This window comes from Pseudophryne corroboree, chromosome 8 (assembly GCF_028390025.1).
Source record: "Pseudophryne corroboree isolate aPseCor3 chromosome 8, aPseCor3.hap2, whole genome shotgun sequence".
Classification (NCBI taxonomy): Eukaryota; Metazoa; Chordata; class Amphibia; order Anura; family Myobatrachidae; genus Pseudophryne; species Pseudophryne corroboree.
The window spans coordinates 55383573-55401746 of NC_086451.1; the positions used below are offsets into that span (position 1 = coordinate 55383573).

An 18174-nucleotide genomic window follows, 5' to 3' on the forward strand; every position below is an offset into this window, starting at 1 on the left:
AGACATATAGCACAATGGAAACTTGTTATTAAAGAATGTTGGAGGGGAGGGGGACATAAAGTGGGTTTCCTGCAAGGCAACAATGTGGGCTTTAAGCTTACCATAATGAGACAATGCTAATTTCCGCTTGTTTGGAGAATTAAGACCCTTTACATACAAAGAAACGACATTAACCATGAGAAATCATAACGGAATTACACATCAGTATGGACCAGTAAGGTAATAACGGAACAAAAATACAAGCATGTTCACACGAAGAATAAGCACTAATACCTGCTTCCTTGTAATCTCTTCCAGCAACCTCAAAATTAAAATCGGGGAAGGGGAGGAAAGACAGAAAAGAAGGGGTGGGAAAAAAATAAAAAATAAACAAACCATGCACCATATAGGTGCAACATTAGATTGCCAAAAGCGGCGGAACAGTAGGGGTTGTGGTATCAGCAGCCACCACCATTATTTATTTATTAGCAGTTTCTTATATAGCGCAACATATTCCGTTGCGCTTTACAATTAGAACAACAGTTATAGAACAAAACTGGGCAAAGACAGACAGACATAGAGGTAGGAGAGCCCTGCTCGAAAGCTTACACTCTATAGGAATTACTCAATATAGAACCGAAAACGTAATTGAATGCATATTAAACGTAAATCTCCCGGTGTTCCACCCTCCCGGTAGGGATACTAAAGAATGGAGCACCAGAGGAGGAACATATCAGTGAAACACATAACCTAACCCATATAAACCATATTATCAGGTATCAGGACAATAGAAAGGACAAGTACCATGCCAGTGAACTGTGAACAGTAAAACATTAAGGAAAATAACATAAATCCACGTACATAAAGAGACCATGAAATATCTAAGACATCAAGATATGATATAAATCCATATATGAGTCTGCAAATATGAATCTCCATATTGAAGACCGACACATCTAGGGCCTATTAAAAGAAATAAATGAACAAACAGAACATAGAGTATATTGACACTCAAGTCGAGTTGCTCACAGTTGACCACTCCCGGGCCAATTTGGACATGCTCGGGTGTCCAGAAGATATCGCTTCTAGGTTTCAGGATATCAGAAGTTGGGTACCTTCATCTGGAGAGGTGATGATCTTTGTAATATCATTTCGCCGAATAATCGGATGAGTAGGGAAGCCCCATTGATACTGGATATTTGCGTTCCGAAGAGCTCTCGTAATCGAAGTGAAGAACCTCCGAAGCGCCAACGTGGCAGCAGATAAGTCCCTGAAGACCTGGTGATCTCCCAGTATCGAGTCGGTATTGTCTAGGGATCTAGCAGCTTGGAGCACCCGTTCCTTTATGTGATAGTAGTGGAACCGCATAAGAGTGTCCCTAGGCACATCCTTTGGGGCAGATTATGCCTTCGGGAGTCGGTGGATACGATCTAACAGGAAGTCTGTAATAGTGACAGTGGGCAGCAATTTCGTAAAAAGGTCGGTGACGTATTCCCTTAAGTAGGAGTTTGAGACCGACTCCAGAATTCCCCTGATCTTCACGTTATTCCGCCGTGATCTATCTTCCAAATCTCTGACCTTACTGCGCAACGCCGTAACCTCCACCTGGAGGTCTTCATGAAGGGAAATAAGTTCATTGTGGGATATGACCACTTATTCTAGTTTGTTTTCTAAATGGTCTATATGCTGGCCTATAGCGTCTACAGATTGTTGGCAGCTTTGCAAAGCCGGTTTAAATTTCTGTGAGATATCCGACTTAAAGGAGGCTAGGAGTTGTTTCATAGAGCCAATCGTTAACGGGGCATCATCCCCCATCTCGGACACCACCACTGAAGTCGATGCAGATGGATCAAATGGGTTACTAACAGCAGAAGGTAGCTTATGAACTTTATCCATAGGGAGTTTGCCCTTGACCCCTTGCGACGAAGGGGACTGTTTGAAAAAGCTCACCGGGGGGGACCCCATTTGAATCTTTCTGACATTTAGGCGGCATGATGTCTTTGAGAAAAGGAAATATCCAAATATGCTGAACACTACAGACTAGGACAGGAAGGTATATTGCAGGAACAATTCCGTACCGGAATGTCACAGCAAGTATTCACATATATGCAGAGTAATGGTGGTGTGGGTATAACAAATTACCACGAGGACATCTTATCCGTAATCACCAGGTGGTCTCGGAATAAGTGCTTCTTCACAGAGCCAGCAAAGTGGTGTATGACATAAACAGAGTACAATATGTATGGTAGAGCGTGTATTTGCACCCAGTGACCAGAAGATGGGGGTATTGTAGCATGAAACTGCACTTGGTATAGAAACTACAGAGTGCCAATAGCTTAATATAGGCCCTCATTCCGAGTTGTTCGCTCGGTAAAAATCTTCGCATCGCAGCGATTTTCCGCTTAATGCGCATGCGCAATGTCCGCACTGCGACTGCGCCAAGTAAATTTGCTATGCACTTAGGAATTTTACTCACGGCTTTTTCATCGGTATGGCGATCGTAATGTGATTGACAGGAAATGGGTGTTACTGGGCGGAAACAGGCCGTTTTATGGGCGTGTGGGAAAAAACGCTACCGTTTCCGGAAAAAAACGCAGGAGTGGCCGGAGAAACGGAGGAGTGTCTGGGCGAACGCTGGGTGTGTTTGTGACGTCAAACCAGGGACGACAAGCACTGAACTGATCGCAGATGCCGAGTAAGTCTGAAGCTACTCAGAAACTGCTACTGCCCGCAGAGGGATTTTGTGGTGAGAAAGGGGAGTTTTAGAGGTGCCGAAATGGGTGCTCTGCAGATATAAGTCTGCACTCCTTTCCAGCTAGGCCACGCAACCCCCTATATTTCTATTTTAATGTATATCTTTTTTATACTTGTTGTTTATTACACTTGAGTGACCTATTTAGGAAATTTTTGTATTTTTTTTTTACAATTGTTTATACGGCCAAATACGTCAAAATACACGGTCGAGTCATTATTATGACCACCTCCTACATTTGATGTCAGCAGCGCGTAGCCATGAAGTACATCACGTGACGTGCATTGGCTTGGTGGGTATATACGGTGTGCGATAGGCCGTCTGCACACATATCACTCATTGCTATCATGGGTAAAAAGAGCGATTTATCCGAGTTGCAAAAAGGGGTGATTAGCAGTTTACGTGCCATGGGTGGCAGTATTTCTGAAACAGCGTAGTTTGCAAACTGTTCGCGTGCTGCTGTGGTGAGGGTGTATCGTGACTGGACAAATGGCACCATTTCAAATAACCCACATGGAAACTGTGGAGCACTACGTGCCATTGATGTGAGAGGTGAACGTCGGCTACGAAGGTGCGCGAGGGCCGACTGACACACTACAGTGGAGCAGCTCACCGTCGTAATGAACCTGGGGGCTACCAGATGTAGGTTTAAAATGACAGTTCAGCCCGTCTAGCTGCTGTCCGTGCTGCAGACGGCGGTTACTCTGGCTATTAGCCGGTGTGTCACAACTGAGGGCTTATGTCGGTATCTGGAAGCCTCAGTTGTAGGGGCTGATGGATACTGGAATTTGGGAGGTGAGAGTGACCTCCTAAACATGCACTAGACAGTAGCAAGGATGCCCGAAGGCGTGACCACAACAACTGGAAATATCTTTCATGGGTTTTATTAAATTAAAGTCATATAAGGTGCAAATCAACAAAAGTCATAGAAGATAACAGAACCAGAATCCGGACTGTAAATAAAAGTTCAATATAATGCCTGGGGACCCAAGTGAGGAATACTGTGCTGTTGTGAAGAATAAAGGAAGTGATGAGTGAAGCTGGGGATCGCAGGTGAACCTGTAAATAATAATAAAGTTTGTGGATAACTGTAGATGAGACTGGAGTGCGCTTGGAAACTGTAGAAGAAGCTGGGGTTCGGTGGAAAACTGTAGATGACGCTGGAGTTCGTTGGAAAACTGTAGAATAATGAGAAGTGGCTGCTGGGAAGCCGGAGCATAAGAAATGGAGAATGCTGAGTACAGGAACAATGGAGACCGCTACACCACGGAACAAAACACAATAGGCTGGAGTAGCACCGCAGGGGGAACCACAAGGGAGTCAGGCTAAGGCAGAGAGAGTTCACTGGAGAATCCGTAGAAGACTGCACGCAGGAATCACTGGAGACAAATGAAGCACTGACAACCCTTCAGTGCTGGGACAGGGATTTTATACCTGTAGGTGAGCAGGGATTAGTGAGCAATTAGGCTCCGGTTCTGTCAGCACTGTGGATAGGCGGAATATCAACATGTGATCTAAATCCATCATGGCTGCGCCCACAGACGAATGCAGAAGGGGAACTAGGAACTTAGAACTTGTATATGAAACAACAATGGCGGCGGAGGCCGCAACAGCAAAGTCCACGCGCCCAGCGGCTACAGTGATGGAGGCAGCGGCCAAAGCACATGAAGAACGTGCGTCCAGCAAGAGACCACAGGCGCGGCGGTGACAGCCGCGACGGTACTGAGAGCGCCGCACCACCGCAAGTGCAAACACTGAGGAGGCCCGCTCAAGCCAGCGCTGCAGGCCAAACATGACTACAGCCCGGCCCCGGCTCGCTGAGCCAACCTCAGGAGGCACGTAACTGGTAAGAAGCGGCGTCTAGTTACCCTGATCGTGACATCACCCCCCCCCCCCCCCCCCCCCTTCAGGAGTGGCCCCAGGACACTTCTTTGGTCTTCGTGGGAATCTGGAATGAAATTCCTGGATCAATTTGGGAGCATGGACATCAGAAGCGTTGATCCAGGAACGCTCTTCAGGACCGTAGCCCTTCCAATCTATTAAATACTGAAGACGGCCGTATCTAATGCGGGAATCCAAGATCTTAGCGACTTCATACTCAACTCCGCGTTGAGTCTGGACTTTTGGAGCAGAGGGAAATGCAGAATGAAAGCAACTTAAAATCACTGGCTTGAGAAGGGAAACATGGAATGTCTTAGGAACTTTCAAGAACGGAGGTAACTGCAGTTTGTAGGCCACTGGGTTGACAACTTGCTCAATCAGGAAAGGACCGATATAACAGGAAGCAAATTTCATACTCGGATCCCTCAGTCGTAAATTCCTCGTAGACAGCCAGACACGGTCACCAACTTTGAGAGCAGAGATCGCTCTATGCCTCCTATCTGCGAATCTCTTGTACCTGGATGAGGCTTTTAAAAGAGATGCACGAACATTCTTCCAGTTATTCGAAAACTGTCGAATTGTGATGTCGGCTGCAGCCACTGATGTTGTTGGAAGCGGCTGGAACTCGGGTACTTTGGGGTGGAACCCATAATTAGTGAAGAATGGCGTAGAGGAAGATGAGGAATGATACTGATTATTATGGCAGAATTCGGCCCATGGAAGGAGTTGAGCCCAATTGTCCTGGGCAGACGATACATAAAGGCGAAGAAAGGCATCCAAGTCCTGATTCACCCTCTCGGTTTGCCTATTGGTCTGAGGGTGATAGGCAGTAGGGAATTTTAGCTTGACTTGGAGTGCTTGACAGAGACTTCACCAGAACTTGGCCACAAACTGAACACCTCTATCAGAAATTATCTCCACAGGGAGACCATGTAACCTGAAGATCTCTTGAATAAAAACTTGTGTCAACTTGGGAGCTGACGGAAGACCGGTGAGAGGGATGAAATGAGCCATCTTGGTGAACCGGTCAACTAACACCCAGATGGTATTGAATTTGTTACTCACAGGAAGATCCGTGATGAAATCCATCGAAAGATGAGTCCACGGATGATGAGGAACAGACAAAGGAACTGGTTGCCCCACAGGTGACTGGCGGGGTACTTTGTGCTGGGCACATTTTGGGCAGGAGGCCACAAATTCAGCAATGTCCTTTTTTAGGGTCAGCCACCAGTATAATCTGGAAACGAATTCTAAGGTCTTGCGTATGCCCGCATGTCCGGCAAAGTGAGAGGAGTGTGCCCAATGCAAGAGCTTCCTTCTGAGAACCGGTTTCACAAAACTTTTCCCTGGTGGGGGCATAGAGTCCATCCTCACTGCGGAGAAAGCCACTGGATTAATGATGTAATCTTGTCAGTAGACTCAGACTCATTTTCTTGCTCCCAGGAGTGGGAAAGGGCATCAGCCTTGCGATTCTGCGACCCTGGACAAAACTGCAACTTGAAGTCAAATCTAGAAAAGAAAAGTGCCCACCTGGCTTGGCGAGGGTTGAGACACTGAGCATCTTTAAGATAGAGGAGGTTCTTGTGATCAGTTGTGATAGAAATGGTATGAGAAGCTCCCTCTAATAGGTACCTCCATTCTTCAAAAGCGAGCTTGATTGCCAAAAGTTCCTGATCTCCAATGGCGTAGTTACACTCGGCAGGAGAAAACTTTCGTGAGAAGAAGCCGCATGGGTGTAGATGACCATCATTTGCTCTTTGAGACAGTACTGCGCCCACTCCAACAGCAGAGGCGTCCACCTCAAGGATGAAGGGCGTGCTGTTTCAAAACCGGAGCAGAGATGAATCTTCTTTTCAACAAATGAAAGGCTTGACCGGCTTCCTCTGGCCATTTGGAAGGATTGGCACCTTTCTTGGTAAGAGCTGTAATTGGCGCAACAATAGTGGAGAAGTCTCAAATACATTTCCTGTAGTAGTTGGCAAACCCTTGGAATCTCTGGATGCCCTTGAGATTTACAGGAATCGGCCACTCTTGGATTGCTTGAAGCTTCTCGGGGTCCATCTCCAAGCCAGAACCGGATACGATATACCCCAAGAACGGAATGGACTTAACTTCATAGACGCACTTTTCCATCTTACAATACAGATGATTGGTTCGGAGACGGGACAGGACCTCTTTCACCCAGAACCAATGTTCCTCCAGGTCGTTTGCGAAGATAAGAATATCATCGAGATAAATTACAACATGACGATAAAGGATATCTCTGAAAATTTAGTTCACAAAGTGTTCAAATACCGCTGGAGCATTGCTGAGCCCGAAAGGCATGACGAGGTACTCGTAATGTCCGGCACGGGCGTTAAAGGCGGTCTTCCACTCGTCAGCCTCCCGTAATTCGGATGAGATTATAAGCACCCCTCAGATCCAACTTTGTGAAGATGGTGGCCCCACTAACGCGGACAAACAGCTCGGTGATGAGTGGCAGAGGGTACCGATTTTTCACTGTGATGTCATTCATTCCCCGGTAGTCAATACAAGGCCGCAGGCCGCCATTTTTCTTCTTTATGAAGAAGAAGCCTGCACCGGCTGGAGAGGATGAGGGCCGAATGAATCGTTTAGCCAAATTTTCTTTGATGTACTCCTCCATAGAGTGGGTCTCAGGCAAAGATAAAGGATACGTGCGTCCACGAGGAGGAACTTTCCCTGGAATGAGATCGATAGGACAATCCCATTCTCTATGAGGAGGAAGAATATCAGCTGAAGATTTACTGAAACAGTCGGTAAAGTCCTGGTAAGGAGAAGGTAGAACATCAGGAGACTTAGAGGAGGATTTGCAAACTGGAAGCACCTTTTGTAGACATGTCTTAGAACAGGAAGACCCCCATGCCAGGATATGGGTCGTCTTCCAATCAACTTGAGGATTATGCAGGCGGAGCCATGGTAGGCCTAGAACCACAGGATGAGTGGCCTTTGGAATTACCAATAAGGAAATCAGCTCTGTGTGCAGAACCCCTACCTTCAGACGGATAGGTAGGGTCTTGGAGGAGATCACCGCGTCAGGAATCCGACTGCCATCCACGGCAGTTAAAGAGATAGGAGATAACAGTCTCTCAGTGGGTACAGACCACTGCTTAACGAACCTTTCAGTAACGAAGTTTCCGGCTGCTCCAGAATCCAATATGGCAACGAGATTCTTCGTACCCTGAGTCAGCTGAAGAGAAACTGAGAGGTTGCAGTCACTTGAAGACGGAGAAGAATACATTACTCCTAGCCGGCCCTCTCCCTGGCGGGCTAGGATTTGGAGTTTCCCGGACACTCGGGCCAGGCATTGATGAGGTGAGAAGGGGCAGCACAATATAAGCAAAGGCGGTTGGATAAACGTCTTCTGCGCCCTGATGGAGACAGCCGCGAATTACCTATCTGTATAGGTTCGTCTCTAGACGGAGACGGCTGACGAGGAGGAGGAGCAGAAGGAGTCTTATAAACTGTTGACCTGCCTCGCTCCGTCGCTCGTTCACGGAACCGTAAGTCAACTTTAGTGCAGAGCGATATGAGCTCACTTAATTTTGAGGGTAAGTCTCTAGTGGCGAGCTCAACTTTGAGACGTTCTGAGAGACCTTGCCAGAATGCTGAATAAAGGGCTTCCTCATTCCACGAGACTTCAGACGCCAACGTCTGGAATTGTACTAAATACTGGCCGACAGTTCGTGTCCCCTGACGCAGTCGAAGGATCTCAGAAGAAGCTGATGATACTCCACCTGGTTCATCAAAGATTCGCCTGAAAGTTGCCATAGGATGACAGCAAGGTGTCCGATCTTTCCCATAGGGGTGATGCCCAGTTGAGAGCAGGACCACTGAGTTAGAGAAATTATGTATGCCACCTTAGTGCGGTCTGTAGGGAAACTGCTGGGTTGCAATTCAAAGTTGATCTCGCACTGGTTTAGGAAACCCCTGCAGGCTTTTGGGGATCCATCATATTTGGCAGGTGTCGGCAAGTGGAGACGTGAAGGAGAAACGGACATGGTGGGTGGGGATACCACTGGAGGTGCTACTGTCGGCATACTGGACAACCCTGACCCACGGAGGGTAGCTTGAATCTCATCCAGTCGGGAAGAGAGATCCTGAAGACACCTGATCACATGGCCCTGTGCAGCCTCCTGATGTTCGAGACGGGCTGCTAGTTCTTGCATCGGCCTAGTCCCTTGGACCAGATCCCCGGCTGGATCCATTTGGTCAGTGCTTACTGTCACAACTGAGGGCTTATGTCGGTATCTGGAAACCTCAGTTGTAGGGGCTGACGGATACTGGAATTTGGGAGGTGAGAGTAACCTCCTAAACATGCACTAGACAGTAGCAAGGATGGCGTGACCACAACAACTGGAAATATCTTTCACGGGTTTTATTAAATTAAAGTCATATAAGGTGCAAATCAACAAAAGTCATAGAAGATAACAGAACCAGAATCCGGACTGTAAATAAAAGTTCAATATAATGCCTGGGGAACAAAGTGAGGAATACTGTGCTGTTGTGAAGATTAAAGGAAGTGATGAGTGAAGCTGGGGATCGCAGGTGAACCTGTAAATAATAATAAAGTTTGTGGATAACTGTAGATGAGACTGGAGTGCGCTGGGAAACTGTAGAAGAAGCTGGGGTTCGGTGGAAAACTGTAGATGACGCTGGAGTGCGCTGGGAAACTGTAGAAGAAGCTGGGGTTCGGTGGAAAACTGTAGATGATGCTGGAGTTCGTTGGAAAACTGTAGATGATGCTGGGGTCCGTTGGAAAACTGTAGATGATGCTGGGGTTCGTTGGAAAACTGTAGAATAATGAGAAGTGGCTGCTGGGAAGCCGGAGCATAAGAAATGGAGAATGCTGAGTACAGGAACAATGGAGACCGCTACACCACGGAACAAAACACAATAGGCTGGAGTATCACCGCAGGGGGAACCACAAGGGAGTCAGGCTAAGGCAGAGAGAGTTCACTGGAGAATCCGTAGAAGACTGCACGCAGGAATCACTGGAGACAAATGAAGCACTGACAACCCTTCAGTGCTGGGACAGGGATTTTATACTTGTAGGTGAGCAGGGATTGGTGAGCAATTAGGCTCCGGTTCTGTCAGCACTGTGGATAGGCGGAATATCAACATGTGATCTAAATCCATCATGGCTGCGCCCACAGACGAATGCAGAAGGGGAACTAGGAACTTGTATATGAAACAACAATGACGGCGGAGGCCGCAACAGCAAAGTCCACGCGCCCAACGGCTACAGTGATGGAGGCAGCGGCCAAAGCACATGAAGAACGTGCGTCCAGCAAGAGACCACAGGTGCGACGGTGACAGCCGCGACGGGACTGAGAGCGCCGCACCACCGCAAGTGCAAACACTGAGGAGGCCCGCTCAAGCCAGCGCTGCAGGCCAAACATGACTACAGCCCGGCCCCGGCTCGCTGAGCCAACCTCAGGAGGCACTTAACTGGTAAGAAGTGGCGTCTAGTTACCCTGATCGTGACATCACCCCCCCCCCCCCCCCTTCAGGAGTGGCCCCAGGACACTTCTTTGGTCTTCGTGGGAATCTGGAATGAAATTCCTGGATCAATTTGGGAGCATGGACATCAGAAGCGTTGGTCCAGGAACGCTCTTCATGATCGTAGCCCTACCAATCTATTAAATACTGAAGACGGCCGTATCTAATGCGGGAATCCAAGATCTTAGCGACTTCATACTCAACTCCGCGTTGAGTCTGGACTTTGGGAGCAGAGGGAAATGCAGAATGAAAGCAACTTAAAATCACTGGCTTGAGAAGGGAAACATGGAATGTCTTAGAAACTTTCAAGAACGGAGGTAACTGCAGTTTGTAGGCCACTGGGTTGACAACTTGCTCAATCAGGAAAGGACCGATATAACAGGGAGCAAATTTCATACTCGGATCCCTCAGTCGTAAATTCCTCGTAGACAGCCAGACACGGTCACCAACTTTGAGAGCAGAGATCGCTCTATGCCTCCTATCTGCGAATCTCTTGTACCTGGATGAGGCTTTTAAAAGAGATGCACGAACATTCTTCCAGTTATTCGAAAACTGTCGAATTGTGATGTCGGCTGCAGCCACTGATGTTGTTGGAAGCGGCTGGAACTCGGGTACTTTGGGGTGGAACCCATAATTAGTGAAGAATGGCGTAGAGGAAGATGAGGAATGATACTGATTATTATGGCAGAATTCGGCCCATGGAAGGAGTTGAGCCCAATCGTCCTGGGCAGACGATACATAAAGGCGAAGAAAGGCCTCCAAGTCCTGATTCACCCTCTCGGTTTGCCCACTGGTCTGAGGGTGATAGGCAGTAGGGAATTTTAGCTTGACTTGGAGTGCTCGACAGAGACTTCGCCAGAACTTGGCCACAAACTGAACACCTCTATCAGAAATTATCTCCACAGGGAGACCATGTAACCTGAAGATCTCTTGAATAAAAACTTGTGTCAACTTGGGAGCTGACGGAAGACCGGTGAGAGGGATGAAATGAGCCATCTTGGTGAACTGGTCAACTAACACCCAGATGGTATTGAATTTGTTACTCACAGGAAGATCCGTGATGAAATCCATCGAAAGATGAGTCCACGGATGATGAGGAACAGACAAAGGAACTGGTTGCCCCACAGGTGACTGGCGGGGTACTTTGTGCTGTGCACATTTTGGGCAGGAGGCCACAAATTCAGCAATGTCCTTTTTTAGGGTCAGCCACCAGTATAATCTGGAAACGAATTCTAAGGTCTTGCGTATGCCCGCATGTCCGGCAAAGCGAGAGGAGTGTGCCCAATGCAAGAGCTTTCTGAGAACCGGTTTCACTAAACTTTTCTCTGGTGGGGGCATAGAGTCCATCCTCACTGCGGAGAAAGCCACTGGATTAATGATATAATCTTGTCAGTAGACTCAGACTCATTTTCTTGCTCCCAGGAGTGGGAAACGGCATCAGCCTTGCGATTCTGCGACCCTGGACAAAACTGCAACTTGAAGTCAAATCTAGAAAAGAAAAGTGCCCACCTGGCTTGGCGAGGGTTGAGGCACTGAGCATCTTTAAGATAGAGGAGGTTCTTGTGATCAGTTGTGATAGAAATGGTATGAGAAGCTCCCTCTAATAGGTACCTCCATTCTTCCAAAGTGAGCTTGATTGCCAAAAGTTCCTGATCTCCAATGGCGTAGCTACGCTCGGCAGGAGAAAACTTTCGTGAGAAGAAGCCGCATGGGTGTAGATGACCATCATTCGCTCTTTGAGACAGTACTGCGCCCACTCCAACAGCAAAGGCGTCCACCTCAAGGATGAAGGGCGGGCTGTTTCAAAACCGGAGCAGAGATGAATCTTCTTTTCAACAAATAAAAGGCTTGATCGGCTTCCTCTGGCCATTTGGAAGGATTGGCACCTTTCTTGGTAAGAGCTGTAATTGGCGCAACAATAGTGGAGAAGCCTCAAATACATTTCCTGTAGTAGTTGGCAAACCCTAGGAATCTCTGGATGCCCTTGAGATTTACAGGAATCGGCCACTCTTGGATTGCTTGAAGCTTCTCGGGGTCCATCTCCAAGCCAGAACCGGATACAATATACCCCAAGAACGGAATGGACTTAACTTCATAGACGCACTTTTCCAGCTTACAATACAGATGATTGGTTCGGAGACGGGACAGGACCTCTTTCACCCAGAACCGATGTTCCTCCAGGTCGTTTGCGAAGATAAGAATATCATCGAGATAAATTACAACATGACGATAAAGGATGTCTCTGAAAATTTAGTTCACAAAGTGTTCAAATACCGCTGGGGCATTGCTGAGCCCGAAAGGTATGACGAGGTACCCATAATGTCCGGCACGGGTGTTAAAGGCGGTCTTCCACTCGTCAGCCTCCCGTAATTCGGATGAGATTATAAACACCCCTCAGATCCAACTCTGTGAAGATGGTGGCCCCACTAACGCGGTCAAACAGATCGGTGATGAGTGGCAGAGGGTACCGATTTTTCACTGTGATGTCTCTCAGACCCCGGTAGTCAATACAAGGCCGCAGGCCGCCATCTTTCTTCTTTACGAAGAAGAAGCCTGCACCGGCTGGAGAGGATGAGGGCCGAATGAATCGTTTAGCCAAATTTTCCTTGATGTACTCCTCCATAGAGTGGGTCTCAGGCAAAGATAAAGGATACGTGCGTCCACGAGGAGGAACTTTCCCTGGAATGAGATCGATAGGACAATCCCATTCTCTATGAGGAGGAAGAATATCAGCTGAAGATTTACTGAAACAGTCGGTAAAGTCCTGGTAAGGAGAAGGTAGAACATCAGGAGACTTAGAGGAGGATTTGCAAACTGGAAGCACCTTTTGTAGACATGTCTTAGAACAGGAAGACCCCCATGCCAGGATATGGGTCGTCTTCCAATCAACTTGAGGATTATGCAGGCGGAGCCATGGTAGGCCTAGAACCACAGGATGAGTGGCCTTTGGAATTACCAATAAGGAAATCAGCTCTGTGTGCAGAACCCCTACCTTCAGACGGATAGGTAGGGTCTTGGAGGAGATCACCGTGTCAGGAATCCGACTGCCATCCACGGCAGTTAAAGAGATAGGAGATAACAGTCTCTCAGTGGGTACAGACCACTGCTTAACGAACCTCTCAGTAACGAAGTTTCCGGCTGCTCCAGAATCCAATAAGGCAACGAGATTCTTCGTACCCTGAGTCAGCTGAAAGAGAAACTCAGAGGCTGCAGTCACTTGAAGACGGAGAAGAATACATTACTCCTAGCCGGCCCTCTCCCTGGCGGGCTAGGATTTGGAGTTTCCCGGACACTCGGGCCAGGCATTGATGAGGTGAGAAGGGGCAGCACAATATAAGCAAAGGCGGTTGGATAAACGTCTTCTGCGCTCTGCTGGAGACAGCCGCGAATTACCTATCTGTATAGGTTCGTCTCTAGACGGAGACGGCTGACGAGGAGGAGGAGCAGAAGGAGTCTTATAAACTGTTGACCTTCCTCGCTCCGTCGCTCGTTCAGGGAACCGTAAGTCAACTTTAGTGCAGAGCGATATGAGCTCACTTAATTTTGAGGGTAAGTCTCTAGTGGCGAGCTCAACTTTGAGACGTTCTGAGAGACCTTGCCAGAATGCTGAATAGAGGGCTTCCTCATTCCACGAGACTTCAGACGCCAACGTCTGGAATTGTACTAAATACTGGCCGACAGTTCGTGTCCCCTGACGCAGTCGAAGGATCTCAGAAGAAGCTGATGATACTCGACCTGGTTCATCAAAGATTCGCCTGAAAGTTGTCATAGGATGACAGCAAGGTGTCCGATCTTTCCCATAGGGGTGATGCTCAGTCGAGAGCAGGACCACTGAGTAGAGAAATTATGTATGCCACCTTAGTGCGGTCTGTAGGGAAACTGCTGGGTTGCAATTCAAAGTTGATCTCGCACTGGTTTAGGAAACCCCTGCAGGCTTTTGGGGATCCATCATACTTGGCAGGTGTCGGCAAGTGGAGACGTGAAGGAGAAACGGACATGGTCGGTGGGGATACCACTGGAGGTGCTACTGTCGGCATACTGGACGCCCCTGACCCACGGAGGGTAGCTTGAATCTCATCCAGTCGGGAAGAGAGATCCTGAAGACACCTGATCACATGGCCCTGTGCAGCCTCCTGATGTTCGAGACGGGCTGCTAGTTCTTGCATCGGCCTAGTCCCTTGGACCTGATCCCCGGCTGGATCCATTTGGTCAGTGCTTACTGTCACAACTGAGGGCTTATGTCGGATATCTGGAAACCTCAGTTGTAGGGGCTGATGGATACTGGAATTTGGGAGGTGAGAGTAACCTCCTAAACATGCACTAGACAGTAGCAAGGATGGCGTGACCACAACAACTGGAAATATCTTTCACGGATTTTATTAAATTAAAGTCATATAAGGTGCAAATCAACAAAAGTCATAGAAGATAACAGAACCAGAATCCGGACTGTACATAAAAGTTCAATATAATGCCTGGGGAACCAAGTGAGGAATACTGTGCTGTTGTGAAGATTAAAGGAAGTGATGAGTGAAGCTGGGGATCGCAGGTGAACCTGTAAATAATAATAAAGTTTGTGGATAACTGTAGATGAGACTGGAGTGCGCTTGGAAACTGTAGAAGAAGCTGGGGTTCGGTGGAAAACTGTAGATGACGCTGGAGTGCGCTGGGAAACTGTAGAAGAAGCTGGGGTTCGGTGGAAAACTGTAGATGACGCTGGAGTTCGTTGGCAAACTGTAGATGACGCTGGAGTTCGTTGGCAAACTGTAGATGATGCTGGGATTCGTTGGAAAACTGTAGAATAATGAGAAGTGGCTGCTGGGAAGCCGGAGCATAAGAAATGGAGAATGCTGAGTACAGGAACAATGGAGACCGCTACACCACGGAACAAAACACTATAGGCTGGAGTAGCACCGCAGGGGGAACCACAAGGGAGTCAGGCTAAGGCAGAGAGAGTTCACTGGAGAATCCGTAGAAGACTGCACGCAGGAATCACTGGAGACAAATGAAGCACTGACAACCCTTCAGTGCTGGGACAGGGATTTTATACCTGTAGGTGAGCAGGGATTGGTGAGCAATTAGGCTCCGGTTCTGTCAGCACTGTGGATAGGCGGAATATCAACATGTGATCTAAATCCATCATGGCTGCGCCCACAGACGAATGCAGAAGGGGAACTAGGAACTTGTATATGAAACAACAATGAGGGCGGAGGCCGCAACAGCAAAGTCCACGCGCCCAGCGGCTACAGTGATGGAGGCAGCGGCCAAAGCACATGGAGAACGTGCGTCCAGCAAGAGACCACAGGCGCGGCGGTGACAGCCGCGACGGGACTGAGAGCGCCGCACCACTGCAAGTGCAAACACTGAGGAGGCCTGCTGAAGCCAGCGCTGCAGGCCAAACATGACTACAGCCCGGCCCTGGCTCGCTGGGCCAACCTCAGGAGGCACTTAACCGGTAAGAAACGGCGTCTAGTTACCCTGATCGTGACACGGTGGTCATAATAATGTGACTCCACTGTGTAAATAACATAGCATATAGAGGAGCAAACCCTTTATGACCAAAAAGGGGAAATATTTTTCTTCAGACACTCTCTTCAGGTATATCTCAGACTGGCTCCTGAAGCAGTAACTTATTACTAGCATAATAAGCATGGGGCACTTCTATTGTTATAATATTAATTGGGGGCACTGTTGTTTGGTATGATATAAAATGTAGGTATAATGTGAACTGAGAGCACCAGTGAATGGCATGATGTGGATTAGGGACATTGCTGTACCATAATGAGAACTGAAGGCACTACTGTGTGGCATACAAATAAATATTTTGTGGCACTAGGTCTAGATCAGTAGCAGCAAACTGATAATACTATAAACACAATACAGTACTGTATAAAAAGAAGTAACGCGCTTAAAAAGATTATAACACAATTTAATACTTAATAATAAAATGTGTAATATAGGCCCTCATTCCGAGTTGATCGGTCGCAAGGCGAATTTAGCAGAGTTACACACGCTAAGCCGCCGCCTACTGGGAGTGAATCTTAGCTTCTTAAAATTGCGACCGATGTATTCGCAATATTGCGATTACTAACTACTTAGCAGTTTCAGAGTAGCTCCAGACTTACTCTGCCTGTGCGATCAGTTCAGTGCTTGTCGTTCCTGGTTGACGTCACAAACACACCCAGCGTTCGCCCAGGCACTCCCACCGTTTCCCCGGCCACTCCTGCGTTTTTTCCGGAAACGGTAGCGTTTTCAGCCACACGCCCCTGAAACGCCGTGTTTCCGCCCAGTAACACCCATTTCCTGTCAATCACATTACGTTCGCCGGAGCGAAGAAAAAGCCGTGAGTAAAATTACTTTCTTCATAGTAAAGTTACTTGGCGCAGTCGCAGTGCGAACATTGCGCATGCGTACTAAGCGGATTTTCACTGCGATGCGATGAAAAATACCGAGCGAACAACTCGGAATGAGGGCCATACTGTACAACTCCCAGGAGCGGGAATCAAAATAACATTATGTAATGAAAGTATATAAAAGCAATGCACTATAGCAAGAACAAGAAAAAGGAGGGTTTGAACAGAAACCTATGTTAAGTGCACCCTCAGGGCTTACCACGGACTTACTGTGCGCAGTAACTGCATAGCTCTGCGAACTTAGGGCCTAATTCTGAGTTGATCGCAGCAGCAACTTTGTTAGCAGTTGGGCAAAACCATGTGCACTGCAAGGGGGACAGATATAACATGTGCAGAGAGAGTAAAGGCCCATATAGACGGGCCGATGCAGGAAGAGATATGTGCTGAGCGAACCGCTCAGCACACATCTCTCCCGCCGCTCAGCACAGCGCGATCTGTGCTAAGCGTGCGGGGGGAGACGGGGGGCCGCTCACTTCACCCAGCGGGTGAAGTGAGCGACCTGCTAGATTGGCCTGCATGCAGGCCAATCTAGCAGCAGCGATAGCAATGTGCGGGGCCGTGCATCGCTATCGCTGAGGGGGCTACACACAGAGCGATCATGCTGATATTCTAAGCAATCTAGTCAGATTGCTTAGAATATCGCTCCGTGAGTACCCCCCTTTAGATATGGGTGGGGTGTATTCAAACTGAAATCTAAATTGCAGTGTAAAAATAAAGCAGCCAGTATTTACTCTGCACAGAAACAAAATAACACGCCCAAATCTAACTCTCTCTGAACATGTTATATCTGTCCCCCCTGCAGTGCACATGGTTTTGCCCAACTGCTAACATACTTGCTGCTGCGATCAACTCAGAATTACCCCCTTAACCCAGAATCTATATATACTGTGCTTTAGCAGCAGGGCTCATCATGGAATATCTGAATTGCTCCGGCTACGTAACCTGGGAGCTAAAAGCCCTTAGCAAGAGCTGCGGCTGACTGAATTTCCTCCTTACTGTATGGGTGTGAGGGAGTGTGTGTCTTTTTTTGTAACTTATTCTGAATTAATACTTACATTTGTTTCAGACCCTGAGTGCCATATATACTTTGTACAGGTATACCACTACTTGAGAAGGGCTCCTGAGCTGATCCTACTGCATACCTCCCAACTGTCCCGGTTCCAATGGGCTGGAAGGGCGAACTTGAGGGAGCCTTGATCACCCGCTGATCTGCAAAACAGCGAGTGATCCCTGAATAGATGCCGTGTGCACACTACGTAATTAGAATTTTAATAAACCTTCCCTAAGGGGATGAAAATGGGGTTGACATAATGACTACATTATCGCTGCATGGCTTGTGTTGCGTGAACGATAACTTCAAAACAGACAATCAGATCAAAATTTAATTTGCACCTCCAGAGCGTAATTTAATAAACTACAAAAATGGGAAAGCCCTCACTCACTCATCATTAAGGGGGACATGTACTAAGCAGTGATAAAAGTGAGGAAGTGAGCCACTTAGTACATGCCCCCTAATTCTCTTACTTCCCGATATGTTAGGATGATGAAATGTAACATAGGTGTTCTGCAGGTGTGAAATAGAAATAATACGTAATTAGACTTTTAATAAACCTCCCCTAAGGGGATGAAAAG

The 18174-nt window shown here is 47.7% G+C and overlaps 1 protein-coding gene across 1 annotated transcript; it reads right to left on the minus strand.

Annotated features, from left to right (window-relative positions):
- Positions 1 to 1380: 1380 nt before the first annotated feature.
- On the minus strand, positions 1381 to 6745 carry LOC134949748 (uncharacterized). Its single transcript, XM_063938494.1, has 2 exons — positions 6574 to 6745; positions 1381 to 1592 (listed from the first exon to the last, which is right to left on the minus strand). Exons 1-2 carry the CDS (start codon positions 6743 to 6745, stop codon positions 1381 to 1383), a joined length of 384 nt encoding a protein of 127 aa, XP_063794564.1.
- Positions 6746 to 18174: the final 11429 nt, after the last annotated feature.